The sequence below is a fragment of the Oncorhynchus mykiss genome, chromosome 16, assembly GCF_057628025.1.
Source record: "Oncorhynchus mykiss isolate SJ-2025 chromosome 16, ASM5762802v1, whole genome shotgun sequence".
In the NCBI taxonomy this organism is placed as follows: domain Eukaryota; kingdom Metazoa; phylum Chordata; class Actinopteri; order Salmoniformes; family Salmonidae; genus Oncorhynchus; species Oncorhynchus mykiss.
The window spans coordinates 33,904,634-33,920,932 of NC_143037.1; the positions used below are offsets into that span (position 1 = coordinate 33,904,634).

At 40.4% G+C, this 16,299-nt stretch overlaps 1 protein-coding gene across 3 annotated transcripts in view; it reads right to left on the reverse strand.

Annotated features, from left to right (window-relative positions):
• The window catches only part of LOC110491825 (TOX high mobility group box family member 2), a 120,318-nt gene that overhangs the window by 50,848 nt on the left and 53,171 nt on the right, over positions 1 to 16,299 (reverse strand). For all 3 annotated transcript variants that reach the window (XM_021565614.3, XM_021565616.3, XM_090202569.1), the window contains one exon: positions 897 to 956. In XM_021565614.3, the coding sequence (XP_021421289.1) occupies positions 897 to 956 (60 nt within the window). The remainder of the gene's footprint in view (positions 1 to 896; positions 957 to 16,299) is intronic.

Here is a 16,299-nt window from a genome sequence, read left to right on the forward strand (position 1 = left end):
CCAATAAACTGCTAAATCTATCGCTCGACCCCTCATTATATGGAGTCAATCCAGACATCAAAGAAAATACAATCTTATTAGGAAAGGTTTAGGGGGGTCTCTACTCAGCCTTTTGACTTCTGAACTTTGCACTCATGCTCCCTCTTTCTCTCTCCCTCTTCCTCTCCCTGCCTCCCTCCCTCCCCCTTCTCTCTCTCCCTCCCCCTTCTCTCTCTCCCTCCCTCTCTGTTGGCAAGTGCTAATTGATGAGGAGTTGTAACCTTATCATGTTTTGTTAAAGCATCAAGGTTTGCCGCTGTATCAACAAATCTTCCCATGTGTTCTAGCTCTAGCCGTGAGTACTCTGCTCCCCTCCCCCCAGTCTACTGGAGTGAGTGTCGGGTCAGCTCCTATCTTAGCTACACTCCTAAGCTCCCAACAGGCTAGTTAGACAGAAATCTAACAACACCTTATAACACATTTTAATACAGTAAAACCTCAATACACCAAGTCTGGAGGAAGTTTGTGCATGGCCTATGCTCTCAATGGAACGAAAGGGTTTGAGACAAGTAAGTCAGTGAAAACTGTTTTGGTAAAAACAAATCCACACCTTACCTTGCCTGGACTAGGTAACACAGCTATGGGTTTTCGGAACTCCATAATAACTAGTCAATAATTAAGCATGGGAAGTTACTCTCCATGTTAGGAATAGAGAAAACTACAACATGTGGATGACCAGGAGGGTGGTAGCTCTGAAGCAACATTGTTCAATTGTTTTTGCTTTTCATACTTTGCTATTAGACATTTAAACGCTTCAGTTTAGCTGATGCAGCCGCCACAGATAGAATGGCATTTGACCATAAGGTAGAACCTGTTTGTTCAAACTTCAGTATTAGTTGGTGAACCGGCCTACTCACCTGGCTTGGTGACCGAAACTCCTGGTTATTGTCATTCATGTACATGTTGTCACCATCAAACTGTAAAAAGAAATAGAAAGAAAACAAATATTATGTGAATAAGAGTTCTAAACACAGAGAGAGTGAAAGAGAAAGAAAGAGAGAGAAAGAGCGAGAGAAGTAGTGATGGCTTTACGGGTGGCCTGAAGCGTGAGTCTAATTACTTTGTCACATTCTCTAAACCTCGTTGTGGCAGTGTCGGTAATTACAGTTCATCAGTGGGCACTAATTAGGCTAGTTGAGCCAAGTGACGAGCGATGGGCTTTCCCCTGTGGGGTCGAGAATACCCTATGTGTATACTGTGTGTGTGCTCATGTGTGTGTGTGTGTGTGCACATGTGTGTGTGCGCATGTGTGTGTATGAGTACTTGGCTGTTGAAGGGAAGGGATGCCATGTCTCTCACATGGGGTATAAGCAATGAGGAGTATGCTAAGAGAAGAGAACACTTGATGCTGACCCTAATGCTAAACACTAATGAATGAGGGGGAATGCCTTTACTGGGACTTTAGCATGGCTGTGCTCCAATCAGATTGTGTGGCTGAACTGTTTTAAGACATGGCCCTGACACTAGACAAACTACAGTGCTATGCTGTTTTAGCTACATTGCTATGGTTAGCGTGACTTACAGATGGGCCACAATTTTGGAAAGATTCCTACTCAGACATAGGCCCCTTTGAGGACTCAGGGGCCATATCAAGTGTCCCAGTACTGATTTAAGACCAGTTTGTCTTTTAGATCACAATTAAAAAGGTTACATGGACTGGTGGGACCTGATCCTGGATCAGCAATCCTACTCTGAAATGCTTTATCAGGCCCAGATTCGAAGCAACACAGAAATTCATGAAGAGTATCACTTTTCAGTTGGAATCTTCTTGCCTGATAGTCATCTAACATCTTAAAATGAATTTCTTAAGAATGAGGAAAGTTCACAAAGCCTAAACTGAAGATACTACAAGAGATTTTCATGAAGCCATTGTGATGGAGAAATGTTTTTTATGGCCCAACAGAAAGCAATATATTGCCGTACAACCTTGGACTCTCCATAGCACTCAGATCTGTCATGAAGCCGTTTATACGGCAAATGGGATTAACCTTGACAGTGCCCTCACCGTGCATCGGGTATCCAGGACATTCATAGACATATATCAATACCAGCTCTCAACCCTCTATGGAATTATTTAAAGGCATGAAGGAGAGACAATGTTTTCTTGTTTGTTGACAAAAGTAATTATTTGCATAGCGTGGGCCACATCACCTAGCTCTGTGGGTTTAGGAAGGGGAACAGACAGACGGCAATGAAAACATGATCAAACAGCATTCTATTTCAAATTCCACAGATGGGGAGATACAGTGGGATTTAATGGGTGGTCTTTTCCGATCCAGAAGAAATGGATTGAAGGTTTGCTAGCTAGAAAAACACAGGTAGAATATCAGTGAACACAGATGGGCCACTGTGATTGGCTAAGAAATGATGACCTGAGAGGTCTGATGGATACGATCCCTGAGGGTGAAAGAAAATATCCACAGTGGAAGACATTAAAAAGAGGGAGATAGAGAGATACAGAGAGGCAGAGAAAGAGAGAGATTCACAAATTACACCAGATTATTAGTAATAGCGAGTAATGACTGGGGAATGAGCAGTGACCCGAGGCAATGGTTGGTTAATGATGCATTCAAAGGAAACATTGTGAGGATCTACTTGCTTATTCTAAAGAATACATTACTATTCCTAACTATAGATTCACCACCCAGACACATAAATAAGCCGTCTCAACGACACCTCAGTTTCAGAGGGGTCGGTCGGGTTAAATGCAGAAGACACATTTCAGTTGGAGGCATTCAGTTGTACAACTGACTAGGTATCCCCCTTCCATTTCCCTTTCTTGTCTCCAAGAATGTATTCAACACGTTTTAGCACTGCACAAAACACACTTATAATATTTTTTTGGGGGGGAACTATGCTACTTAAAGAGAACTATACTGAACAAAAATATAAACGCAACAGGCAACAATTTCAAAGATTTTAATGAGTTAGAGTTCATATAAGGGAATCAGTCAATTGAAATAAATTCATTAGGACCTAATCTATGGATTTCACATGAATGGGAATACAGATATGCATCTTTTGGTCACAGATAAAAATGTGCCTCACGATCTTGTCAATGTACTTCTGTGCATTCAAATTGCCGTTGATAAAATGCAATTGTGTTCATTGTCCATAGCTTATGCCTGCCCATAACATAACCCCACTACCACCATGGGGCACTCGGTTCACAACGTTAACATCAGCGAACCACTTGCCCACACAATGCCATACACATGGTCTACGATTGTAAAGCCGGTTGGATGCATTGCTCAATTCTCTAAAACGACATTGGAAGCGGCTTATGGTAGAGAAATTAACATTAAATTCTCTGGCAAAAGCTCTGGTGGACATTCCTAGAGTCCCAATGCCAATTGCATGCTTCCTCAAAACTTGAGACATTGTTGTGTGACAAAACAACATATTTTAGAGCGGCCTTTTATTGTCCCCAGCACAAGGTGCACCTGGGTAATGATCAAGCTGTTTAATCAGCTTCTTAATATGCTTCACCTGTCGGGTGGATGGCTTATCTTGGAAAATGAGACATGCTCACAAACAGGGATGTAAACAAATTTGTGCACAAAATCTGAGAGAAATATGATTTTTGTGTATATGGAATATTTCAGAGATTTTTTTAAATTTCAGCCCATGAAACATGGGACAAACACTTTACATGTTGCGTTTATGTTTTTGTTCAGTTTATATAAGCATAGTTTAAATACTGAGCATCAACATTCTGTTTGCTTTGAATAAGTAATATATTGTCAGACATCACAGGCTTATCTCCTTTCAAAACCATAACACATTTGTGAACAACAACTTGAACAATGAGTGGTACAGGGTGATATAATTGTTTCATATGAAAGCCTCTACAGCACGTCCACATACTGTATTTGGACTACTCTATTTAATTTAATGTATCAAAAACCACTGTCATGTCGGCGATTAGATAAAGTGAGATAAAGAGGTAAGGTTGGGTCTCATTGTACAGTCAACGAATAGACCATTTTTAAAAATATTTTATCCTCTTGTTTTAAAGCTATGCCATTAAACAAAATGGATAAAGAATTAAAGTGTTTATTTCATGTCACAGTCTTGTCTTTTCAACACGGAGGTGGGATGAAAATCTGACGTTCAAATTGAAACCATCCAACTACCAATCAACCCCCAAGACAACAGATAAAGGTCAGACATTTTGTAATTCAACATGGCTGCTCATATATTCCAATGTAAGCCTTTTCCTATGCTCTGCTATAGCTCTCCTTGCACTGGCTCTCCCATTTAAAATGCCAATTTATCCTCAGCTGAATGCTATCAGTGCAGCCATTACTCCACATTCACTGCAGAAACCATCCTCTTTGCCCCCCCCCTTCTCTCACTCTCTCTCTCTCTCTCTCTCTCTCTCTCTTTGCCTGTCTCTCTCCCTGCCTCTCTCTGCCAACATCGGTCTCTGCCTCTCTCTATCTTTCTCTCTGTCTCTCTCTCTCTCCAGTGGGCACTGGCAGTGCTTCCCCATTGCCGGTCTAATTGTGCATTCTGACTAGACAAGGGAGTCATTAAGCAGTAATTACACACATGTTGTTTTCGGCAAACATCTCTATTTGGATTGCTTTGCATGGTAATTGTTCAGCAGGGACCACCTCTCGCAATGTTTCACAGTGTGAAACGTGGTGGAGAGAAAGAGAGACAGGGAGAAAGAGGGAGAGTGTGAGAGACAGAGAGAGAGAGAGAGAGAGAGAGAGAGAGAGAGAGAGAGAGAGTGTGAGGGGGAGGGGGGAGAGTGATGGCCCAGAACTAGGTCAGGCCTTGCCATCATCGACGAGCATGGCTCTTCAAAAATAATGAACCCACAAGGTGGAAGTAATGCTAACTAGCGTATCTAGGGAATACATGTAATATTTACAGTGCTAATAGTAGAATACAATGTTGCTGTCTTTTCATCTTGGCTTGCGGGATTGTTCAATGCTGGATTTGAAAATTACAGGCTGCATTGAAGAAACCCTTTGATGGATGGGGTAATATGACTGCCATAATGCTACCATGCTACTATGGAACATCTGGGGAGTTGTATGTCCTCATTTCCTCTTGCACATCAATACAACTATCCCACAGACCTGGGTTCAAATACTATTTAAAATGATTTCAAATACTTTATAAGGGTTTGATTGAGCTGGCCTGGCGCAATGGAACCAAAAGAGTAGCTGCAAAAGTGCTAACAAAGATTGTGGATAAATTAAGATATCCCACTATGTTTAAAAAGCTTTTGAACATTGAAAATAATTGTCAGTTCCGGTCTGCTTAATGGGGTGGTTCTCCCATAGACAACAATGCATTAGCAGTTGGGTCTGGTCTGCTTAGTTCATTGACTGTAACATAACCAGAAATAAATTAGGGAGTGGGATGTCTCGCTTCCTCTTCCATCTCTGGTGCTAACCCTGGTAGGTTACAGCAAACACTCAAAGTATTTGAAGATTTCAAATTTGTACCCATGTCTGCTATCCCACCATTACACTAAAGAATCCATTCCCCTTGGTGGGCTAGCCAAAGTTAAAAAAACTTCAAACACCTTACATAGACCTGACTTCACATTTTAGCTTGCAGCATAGGCCTACAGCTGAACGGCAGTAAGAAAACAAACAGGCTGATCAATTAGACCACTCCATTGGGTTCTATTCACTAGGCACCAAATGGGACTGAAGAACTGAAGGAAAAAATGTTAAGGTCCAATGCAGCTGCTTTTCTCTCAATATCAAATCATTTCTGGGTAACAATTAAGTACCTTACTTTGATTGTTTTTCAATTCAAATGGTCAAATAGAAACAAAAATAGCTTCTTAGCAGAGAGCATTTTCTCAAGCAAGAATTTTTCGAACAGTTTTTGAATTAAATGTTTTATGTTGACGCAGAAAGTAAGCAACATACTGGCTCAATAGTGTGACTGTGTGAGAGCGAAGTCTTTCATCTCGCTCATTTCAATATCCTAGCCGATTCATTGATGATACTGTAGGCCCTTGCTTTACTGAAGTCGCAAGACATTGCAAGCCAAGAAATTGTGAAATACAGCATTCCATCGCGTGATACAGCTTTTGATTGCCGATGGATCGGCCTAGTGCACGGTTCTGACTGTCTGCCAGGTGGCCGACCTGCCTATACTGAAAGATGCAAGTGTTTGTGTTCTAGGAAGCACAGCAACTAATCAGTCTCCTCCGTTCCAAAAACACTGAATCTTTAGAGTCTTGACACTCACAAATGGGAGTTGACACCGGGAGTCGACGTGCAAGGAGTCGAGGAATCGAGGGACAGGTAAGAAAAAATTGCGGACATGTAATGGCTGACTGAACGAAGTTAGGTGGAGCACCTCAAGATAAAACGTAATATTAAACATCGACAAGTTAGACAAAAATATTAGCACTGCACAATCTGGTGGGTGATAACCTTCAATCTGGAAAATAACACAAAACAAATCTTAAGACATTTAACGGCAAATATTACGAAAACAAGCAACACCCAAACCTGACGGAGACGAAAACGTGACTCTTCTACAGACACAGACAATTTAATATTTTCACCACCGGGAATGGTAAAGGTCGAAACCGTTCTGTTAAAATCAATAAATGACAAACTGGGTATACTTGAATTAGTTAGTAAGGATATAAAAGTGTTGAAGGCAAGCCTCGAGATGAGTGATGAAAAAGCTGCAACATTGGAGAAGGAAACAAACAAGCTAAAAGGGACTGTCAATAAGATTGAAACCGAAGTGAATGAAATTAAAAAGGAGAACACCGTTCTGAGAGAAGCCTTACTGGACATACAGACTAGATCCATGAGAGAGAATCTGGTACTTACAGGTATCCAGGAGAAAGAAGGGGAAGTTCCTGAATCTGTAGTTAGAGTTCCTCCTTACAGCGCTTAAGATTCCACGCGAAGCTATCGACAAAATCCAACCTGATTTACACCGCTTCGGACATAGAGGCCAAAGGTATGAACGCCCAATCGACAAATTTGCTTCATTTAAAGATAAAATAATGGTTAAAAGCCTGGGAAAAAGACTTGCTGGGACCAAAATTGGCATGAATGATCAGTTTCCGAAGGAAATTGCAGAACGGCGTAAAGTTCTGTATCCAATTTTCAAAGAAAATATATTAAAAGGGAAATGAGTAACTCTCGTCGTTGATAAACTATATATTGATAACCAGTTGTTCAGAGACACAAAGACTACTCCATGGTTATTTTAAAATTACAAAGTTCTCATAGATGAGGAAAATAATGAAACAATTCTAGCTCGGTTATGGATTGTAACAATACAATTATTATTATTTTTTGCTTTTGTATATATCTTCACATATAACTAATTGGAACACACAAGCACTAATTCAACATGGTGAAGATACAAACTAGGTAAACAGAAGGCACAGTATGTGTGGCTGGTGTGGTGTATGTTTATTTTTTATTTTATTTGTTATGTTTGGGAAAGTTGAGTGAGTGAGAAATGATATGGTTGCATATCCCAGAACCAATGTATTGCTGTGAGCCGGGGTATGAGAGGGCTTTCAATGTTGTTCAGATGATGGATATACTTTTATAATGAATTATACGTCTTATTTATTTATTGTCCTATCATGGGGAACTACATTTTTAAAATAAATTATATCTAATTATTTATTTATGATCCTAATTTAATTATACGGTCCATAACCCTATACCCTAGACACCCACCTGAATGACCTAGATACTAAGGAGAAGTCCCTAACTGTTTTATGGGCCTGCTGTAAGCGGTCTGTATGCAGCCAAAATGCGGTCAGAGACCAAGGGCAGCACTACCCCCTCAAGATTCTGAGCATGCTTGGCAGGGTTGGTCCTGCAAAGCCAAAGCACCCTAAAGGGAGAGCATTCTATACAAGGAAATTCTCAAAGCTGCTAATGAGAACCTTGACGACTTTGTACCTAGCCGGTGGGGATTCCGATACCACCCTCATGGAGTCTGTTTCTTTTGTGGCCTGCTGGAGGTCATTTTGCAGGGCTCTGGCAGTGCTCCTCCTGCTCCTCTTTGCACAAAGACGGAGGTAGCGGTCTTGCTGCTGGGTTGTTGCCCTCCTACGGCCTCCTCCACGTCTCCTGATGTACCGGCCTGTCTCCTGGTAGCGCCTCCATGCTCTGGACACTATGTTGACAGACACAGCAAACCTTCTTGCCACAGCTCGCATTGAGGTGCCATCCTGGATGAGCTGCACTACCTGAGCCACTTGTGTGGGTTGTAGACTCCGTCTCATGCTACCACTAGAGTGAAAGCACCGCCAGCATCCAAAAGTGACCAAAACATCAGCCAGGAAGCATAGGAACTGAGAAGTGGTCTGTGGTCACCACCTGCAGAACCACTCCTTTATTGGGGGTGTCTTGTTAATTGCCTATAATTTCCACCTGTTGTCTATTCCATTTGCACAACAGCATGTGAAATTGATTGTCAATCAGTGTTGCTTACTAAGTGGACAGTTTGATTTCACAGAAGTGTGATTGACTTGGAGTTACATTGTGTGGTTTAAGTGCTCCCTTTATTTTTTTGAGCAGTGTATGTTATTGGACAATAAACAGATATGGCTTATTAACCTATACGGTCCGAATAATGATGATCCAAGCTTCTTTGAAAATATTTATAAGAATTTATCAACTCTACAAGCAACACTAGACTCTATTATTATGGTGGGAGATTTTAATACTGTCTTAAAAACCTCTATGGACCGGAAAGGAAATCACACTACAAACTATCACCCTCGGGCACTTAAGGAAATCATGAATGTCATGGATATATTGGAATTAGTGGATATATGGAGACTTAAATACCCTGACCTAGTGAAATATACATGGTGGAGGCTTAATCAAGCTAGTCGTCTTGACTACTTTCTTATGCCATTCTCTCTGGCACCAAAAATTTAAAAAGTGTTGATAGGGGACAGAATGTGGATGGATCATCACATAATTGGCATATATATTACTCTTACATTTCCACGTGGGCGAGGATATTGGAAATGGAATCAAAGCCTACTAGATGATAAATTGTTTAGAACTAGGACAGAAGAATTTGTAACTGACTTTTTCAGACATAACATAGCAGATCCCCTTATTGTATGGGACACTTTTAAATGTGCCTTTAGAGGCCATGCAAATCAGTACTCATCTATAAAACAAAAGCAATTTACAGTGCCTTGCGAAAGTATTCGCCCCCTTGAACTTTGCGACCTTTTGCCACATTTCAGGCTTCAAACATAAAGATATAAAACTGTATTTTTTTGTGAAGAATCAACAACAAGTGGGACACAATCATGAAGTGGAACGACATTTATTGGATATTTCAAACTTTTTTAACAAATCAAAAACTGAAAAATTGGGCGTGCAAAATTATTCAGCCCCTTTACTTTCAGTGCAGCAAACTCTCTCCAGAAGTTCAGTGAGGATCTCTGAATGATCCAATGTTGACCTAAATGACTAATGATGATAAATACAATCCACCTGTGTGTAATCAAGTCTCCGTATAAATGCACCTGCACTGTGATAGTCTCAGAGGTCCGTTAAAAGCGCAGAGAGCATCATGAAGAACAAGGAACACACCAGGCAGGTCCGAGATACTGTTGTGAAGAAGTTTAAAGCCGGATTTGGATACAAAAAGATTTCCCAAGCTTTAAACGTCCCAAGGAGCACTGTGCAAGCGATAATATTGAAATGGAAGGAGTATCAGACCACTGCAAATCTACCAAGACCTGGCCGTCCCTCTAAACTTTCAGCTCATACAAGGAGAAGACTGATCAGAGATGCAGCCAAGAGGCCCATGATCACTCTGGATGAACTGCAGAGATCTACAGCTGAGGTGGGAGACTCTGTCCATAGGACAACAATCAGTCGTATATTGCACAAATCTGGCCTTTATGGAAGAGTGGCAAGAAGAAAGCCATTTCTTAAAGATATCCATAAAAAGTGTCGTTTAAAGTTTGCCACAAGCCACCTGGGAGACACACCAAACATGTGGAAGAAGGTGCTCTGGTCAGATGAAACCAAAATTGAACTTTTTGGCAACAATGCAAAACGTTATGTTTGGCTTATAAGCAACACAGCTGAACACACCATCCCCACTGTCAAACATGGTGGTGGCAGCATCATGGTTTGGGCCTGCTTTTCTTCAGCAGGGACAGGGAAGATGGTTAAAATTGATGGGAAGATGGATGGAGCCAAATACAGGACCATTCTGGAAGAAAACCTGATGGAGTCTGCAAAAGACCTGAGACTGGGATGGAGATTTGTCTTCCAACAAGACAATGATCCAAAACATAAAGCAAAATCTACAATGGAATGGTTCAAAAATAAACATATCCAGGTGTTAGAATGGCCAAGTCAAAGTCCAGACCTGAATCCAATCGAGAATATGTGGAAAGAACTGAAAACTGCTGTTCACAAATGCTCTCCATCCAACCTCACTGAGCTCGAGCTGTTTTGCAAGGAGGATTGGGAAATAATTTCAGTCTCTCGATGTGCAAAACTGATAGAGACATACCCCAAGCGACTTACAGCTGTAATCGCAGCAAAAGGTGGCGCTACAAAGTATTAACTTAAGGGGGCTGAATAATTTTGCACGCCCAATTTTTCAGTTTTTGATTTGTTAAAAAAGTTTGAAATATCCAATAAATGTCGTTCCACTTCATGATTGTGTCCCACTTGTTGTTGATTCGTCACAAAAAATACAGTTTTATATCTTTATGTTTGAAGCCTGAAATGTGGCAAAAGGTCGCAAAGTTCAAGGGGGCCGAATACTTTCGCAAGGCACTGTAGATCAAGAGTCCATATTAAACAAAGAAAATTGAAGGAAACAGTACAGTTAGATAGCAATAAAACGGTACCATAGAGGCACAGAATAAGTTAGAGGAAAAACTAAAACGAAATGGAGGAACCTATTCAAGAAAGATCCAGTGTAATAGATTATAAAAATAAAGCGAACTGGATGGAATATGGGGAAATATGCACCAAATTATTTTTCAATCTTCAATATAGAAATGCTACCTAAAAAAATGTATTAAAACATGTTACAAATGATGGAGTCACGCATGATTCAACAAAATATATTTTGAAAGAGGAAGTAAAGTACTTTAAGAATATGTTTTTGTTTCAGGCTCCTCCATCTCCACTAACTGAAACTAATCGTATGGATTTTTGTCCTAATAATATTGTAAAATTAACATCTGTACAGAAAGACTCATGTGAAGGCCAAATTACAGAGGAGGAACTGCTTGATGCAATTGGATGGCATACCAGTGGAAGTATACAAAACTTTCTTTGATATACTCAAAGGACCATTATTAGCATGTTTTAACCACTCCTATAGAAATGGTAGATTATCAGACACGCAACAAGAAGGTCTGATATCATTATTACTGAAATAGGACCCAAGTGGTATATATAAAGATCCAGTCCATTTAAAACATTGGAGACCTCTTACACTTCAGTGTTGTGATGCAAAAATCCTAGCGCATAGAATTAAAAAAGTATTGTCAGATATTATTCATCCTAATCAGACAGGTTTTTTACATGGACGATACATTGGAGATAATATAAGACAAGTACTGGAAACAATAGAATACTATGAAATATCGGGGACACCAGGCCTGGTTTTCATAGCTGATTTTGAAAAGGCTTTTGATAAAGTACGACTGGAGTTTATATATAAATGCCTAGAATATTTCAATTTTGGGGAATCTCTTATAAAATGGGTTAAAGTTATGTATAGTAACCCTAGGTTTAAAATAGTAAATATTGGCTACATCTCAGAAAGTGTTCAACTCTCTAGAGGAGTAAAACAAGGTTGTCCACTATCGGCATATCTATTTATTATTGCCATCGAAATGTTAGCTGTTAAGATTAGATCAAACAATAATATTAAGTGATTAGAAATGTACGCTGATGATTCATGTTTTCTTTTAAAACCACAATTAGTCTCTCCACCGCCTCATAGAGGATCTAGATACTTTTGCTATTCTCTCTGAATTAAAACCAAATTATGATAACGTATATTACGAATTGGATCACAAAAAAATGCTAATTTTACATTACCATGTATGACAAAAAAGTACTTTTTACTCTTCTAATTATGTTGGGTGTGTGGTATATGGCCAATATACTTTAACACGGCAAAGGGCAATATCGCCAAGCCCTCTGCATTGCGTCATGCGTAAGAACAGCCCTTAGCTGTGGTGTATTGGCCATATACCACACCCCCTCAGGCCTTATCGCTCAATTATAGTTCAGGACTCTATGGTGTACATGATGTTCTCCTAAGCAGAAATTTAGAAGCACACAAATAAATCTAAGGAAACAATTAATGTATTTAAGTATTTTAATGATAAGAAATTACAAAAAGTTCATGAATATCCATGATCCATTCTCAATCAAGCGCAATCATTTGGTGAGACAAAAAAGTTCAGCTGCCCCTTTAAGGAACAGATCGTTACCATGGTAACTTGGGAAATCACTTGTCTGTGATGAAAAAAATCACATAGCGTGTGAACAAAATTATATAACTGGCCAAGAAACACGAGAACAAAGTCACATTTTAGTAGCTTTCCTTGTCATTTCGACCAACTTCTCCATGTGGCCTTTGGATAAAAAAAAAAAACGGTTCCCAAATGCTCTGGGTAACCCCCCGCCAACGTGGCTGGTGAAATAGACATTCTTACCAATGACAAAATCTACCTGTATTTGGCGGGTGGTGGGTGTTAATTTCCAACCCTGCTCGTAGTGTAGAAACATATATAAAACACATGGAAATCATGTTTTTGACTGCACTGGGCCTTTAAGTAAAGTGATATCTCAATCCCAGGGGAAGTGGTCACGGACCCATACACATTGGTGGCTGCATTTCACCGTGTACCATGGTAGAAAGAAAAACTTTTGAAAACGATTTATTTTTTGTCAATTTCTAAGATAATCTATTAAGAGAAAGTGTATGATGCTTGTGACTTTAGAAGCTTTTGCCAGTACAGTACACTAACTCTCACTAAAAATTATTATCTCACCAAGCGGAATTAACAAGCACTGCTCAGCCATTCTGTGAAGAAAGGGGTGCAGTAGAGGGACTCATGCAATATGCATGTCTGTTTGAGCACCCTACTTCTCCATCTCCCCCTTCTCCCTTTTTCTTTCTGTGCAATTAACTGAACAAGGTCCTCGCCAACCTCAACCTCAACATTTCCTGAAACAATGTGTGACTGAATTTTGTGAGGGCCCATCCTGTCACAAAGAAAGAAAGAAAGAAAGAAAGAAAGAAAGAAAGAAAGAAAGAAAGAAAGAAAGAAAGAAAGAAAGAAAGAAAGAAAGAAGAGAATGAGAACAAGAAAAATGTTTCTCAGAGTTATAATGGCGACAAGGAGAGAAAAGTGTGTCTACCACAGTGACAATCTTGATGTTTTAACACACCCGGAGCAAACAATGGACATGGAACACACACACACACACACACACACACACACACACACCCATAAAGAGAGCAGCCTGTGGCCATGGCAACATGTGCTCTGTTGTCGTTAGATAAGGGGAAACAGGGCCTCTTCCTGGTTCTGACTGCTTGATCCCAACTACACAGACAGAGCTGCTGCAGCAGTGCTAGTTAACTGCCACCACTAGTGCCTCACATCCACCTTTTGTTTTCTCCCTCTCTACCACATAATTCATCTGCAGATGCAAATATGTCTTTATCTATACATAGTACACAGATCTTTATTACAGATATGATCATCTCTACAGCTAGCAGTACACACGAGCTAGACGGGTGAGTGTCAAACTCTGTGGCATTACACCTGAATGAATCCAACTACAAATGTTTATGAAATACCCCCTGTTTGCCAGTCTCATTAGCTTACCTTAGAGCCTAACTTATACCATTAAGCAAGGTAGGCCTAATGCTACAAAACACTTAAAGACAACAAGATTCAACTCTATAACAATAAATATAGCGAGTCAGAGAGAATATGTTCCATTGGTATTTTTATTTGGTTCCGGAATCAATGTAGTCCTAATTCATAGTAGAGTGCTATTATTATAATATATATATATTCTAATATGAAGAGCAAAAGAAGGATGGATTCAACTTTTGACACTCTATGGAGGCCTTTTTTCACTGCAAATATGTATGGGTGGTAAAAAAAGAAAATGGCAGCCAGCTGAGATTATTTCCATCCCTCCACTTTCTGTTGCAGTCAAACCACTAGAACACAGCAGAGTTTGAACAACAGAGAGATTGAAAGAGAGATTGAAGAGAAAGGACTTGTGGAATGGGGTAGGTGGGGTGGTGCTTAATAAGGTCTTGTTGTCACTGCGAGAGCATACAATAGAATAAAAATCTTGACGTCGATGCACAATCTCCCAATCAAGCAATGCTCACAGGTCAATAGTTGAAAGAAAGATTGAATCAGTTTTTAGCATGGTCGTCATGCACCCCAAAAATCAGATGCGGCACAAAGTACGTGAGGATGACTGGGGGGTTGGTCCGAAGTGGGTTTATGCCCGTTGTCCTGTTGTAAGGTGAACCTTCACCCCAGTCTGAGCTCCTGAGAGCTCTGGAGTAGGTTTTCATCAAGGATCTCTCTGTACTTTGCTCCGTTCATCTTTCCCTCAATCCTGACTAGTCTCCCAGTAAAACATCCCCACAACATGATGCTGCCACCACCATGCTTCACAGTAGGGATGGTGCCAGGTTTCCTCCAGACGTGACGCTTGGCTTTCAGACCAAAGAGTTGAATCTTGGTTTCATCAGACCAGAGAATCTTGTTTCTCATGGTGTGAGAGTCTTCAAGTGCCTTTTGGCAAACTCCAAGTGGGCTGTCATGTGCCTTTTACTGAGGAGTGGCTTCCGTCTACCCACTCTACCATAAAGGCCTGCTTGGTGGAGTGCTGCAGAGATGGTTGTCTTTCTGGAAGATTCTCCCATCTCCACAGAATAACTCTGGAGCTCTGTCAGAGTGACCATCGAGTTCTTGGTCACCTCCCTGAACAAGGCCCTTCTCCCCCGATTGCTCAGTTTGGTTAGGCAGCCAGCTCTAGGAAGAGTCTTGGTGGTTCCAAACTTCTCCCATTTAAGAATGATGGAGGCTACTGTGTTCTTGGGAACCTTCAATGCTGCAGAAATGTTTTGGTACCCTTCCCCAGATCTGTGCCTCGATACAATCCTGTCTCCTAGCTCTATAGACAATTCCTTCGACCTCATGGCTTGGTTTTTGCTCTGACACGCACTGTCAACTGTGGGACCTTATATAGGCAGGCGAACGCCTTTCCAAATCATGTCCAATCAATTGAATTTACCACAGGTGGACTCCAATCAAGTTGTAGAAACATCTCAAGGATGCTCAATGGAAACAGGTTGCACCTGAGCTCAATTTCGAGTCTCGTAGCAAAGGGACTGAATACTTATGTAAATAAGGTATTTCTGTTTTTTATAACATTTATAAATGCATGTTTTGCTTTGTCATTATGAGGTATCATGTGTAGATTGATGAGTAAATCCATTTTAGAATAAGGCTGTAATGTAATTGTTTTGTGAAAAAGTTAAGGGGTCTGAATACTTTTCCGAATGCACTGTATCTGGGCAAGCATGTATTTATTTTTAACAGGACTAATCGAAGAGGGCACGTGCCCCTGTTCCCCCTATAGGCATGACGCCTTTTTAGACATTCACCCATTTTACCGCAATTTGATATGGCCACTATGACCAATCTCAACCTTAACTTTCAACTCACTTACAATGTAAAAATAATAATTTCACAATACTTACAGATAGAGTTTGAACTCAACATAGCCTTTGTTTTAGAATCAATGCCAAGACGATAGTAGAGCAACATACAGTATGCTCAAACACAGTACTAGAAAAGATTGAAGCATATATAGGAATCTAATTTAAAACTACTGCCATAGTATAACAAAAGTGTCATTGACCTGGTCTTTTGTATAACATGGTCTAGTCAACCCACAATAGGGGATAGGAAATGTAAAATAGCTTCATAATAAATACTGTTTACACGCAGTGAGTCTTGGCCTACATGTTTATGTTTGCAAGTATCTTACGTGTGTGAGGGTGCATGCATCTGTGTGTGTGCCTCTTAATGAACTTGAGTGTCTGTTGGTTTGACAGTGTGACGAGGATGTGTGTGTACATCAGAGAAAGTGTGTGAGCATGTGAGTAAAAGAGCCCACGTGTGTGTGTGCATGGGTACATGTATATAAAACTTGCTCACATCCCTGGAAAATGTGTACC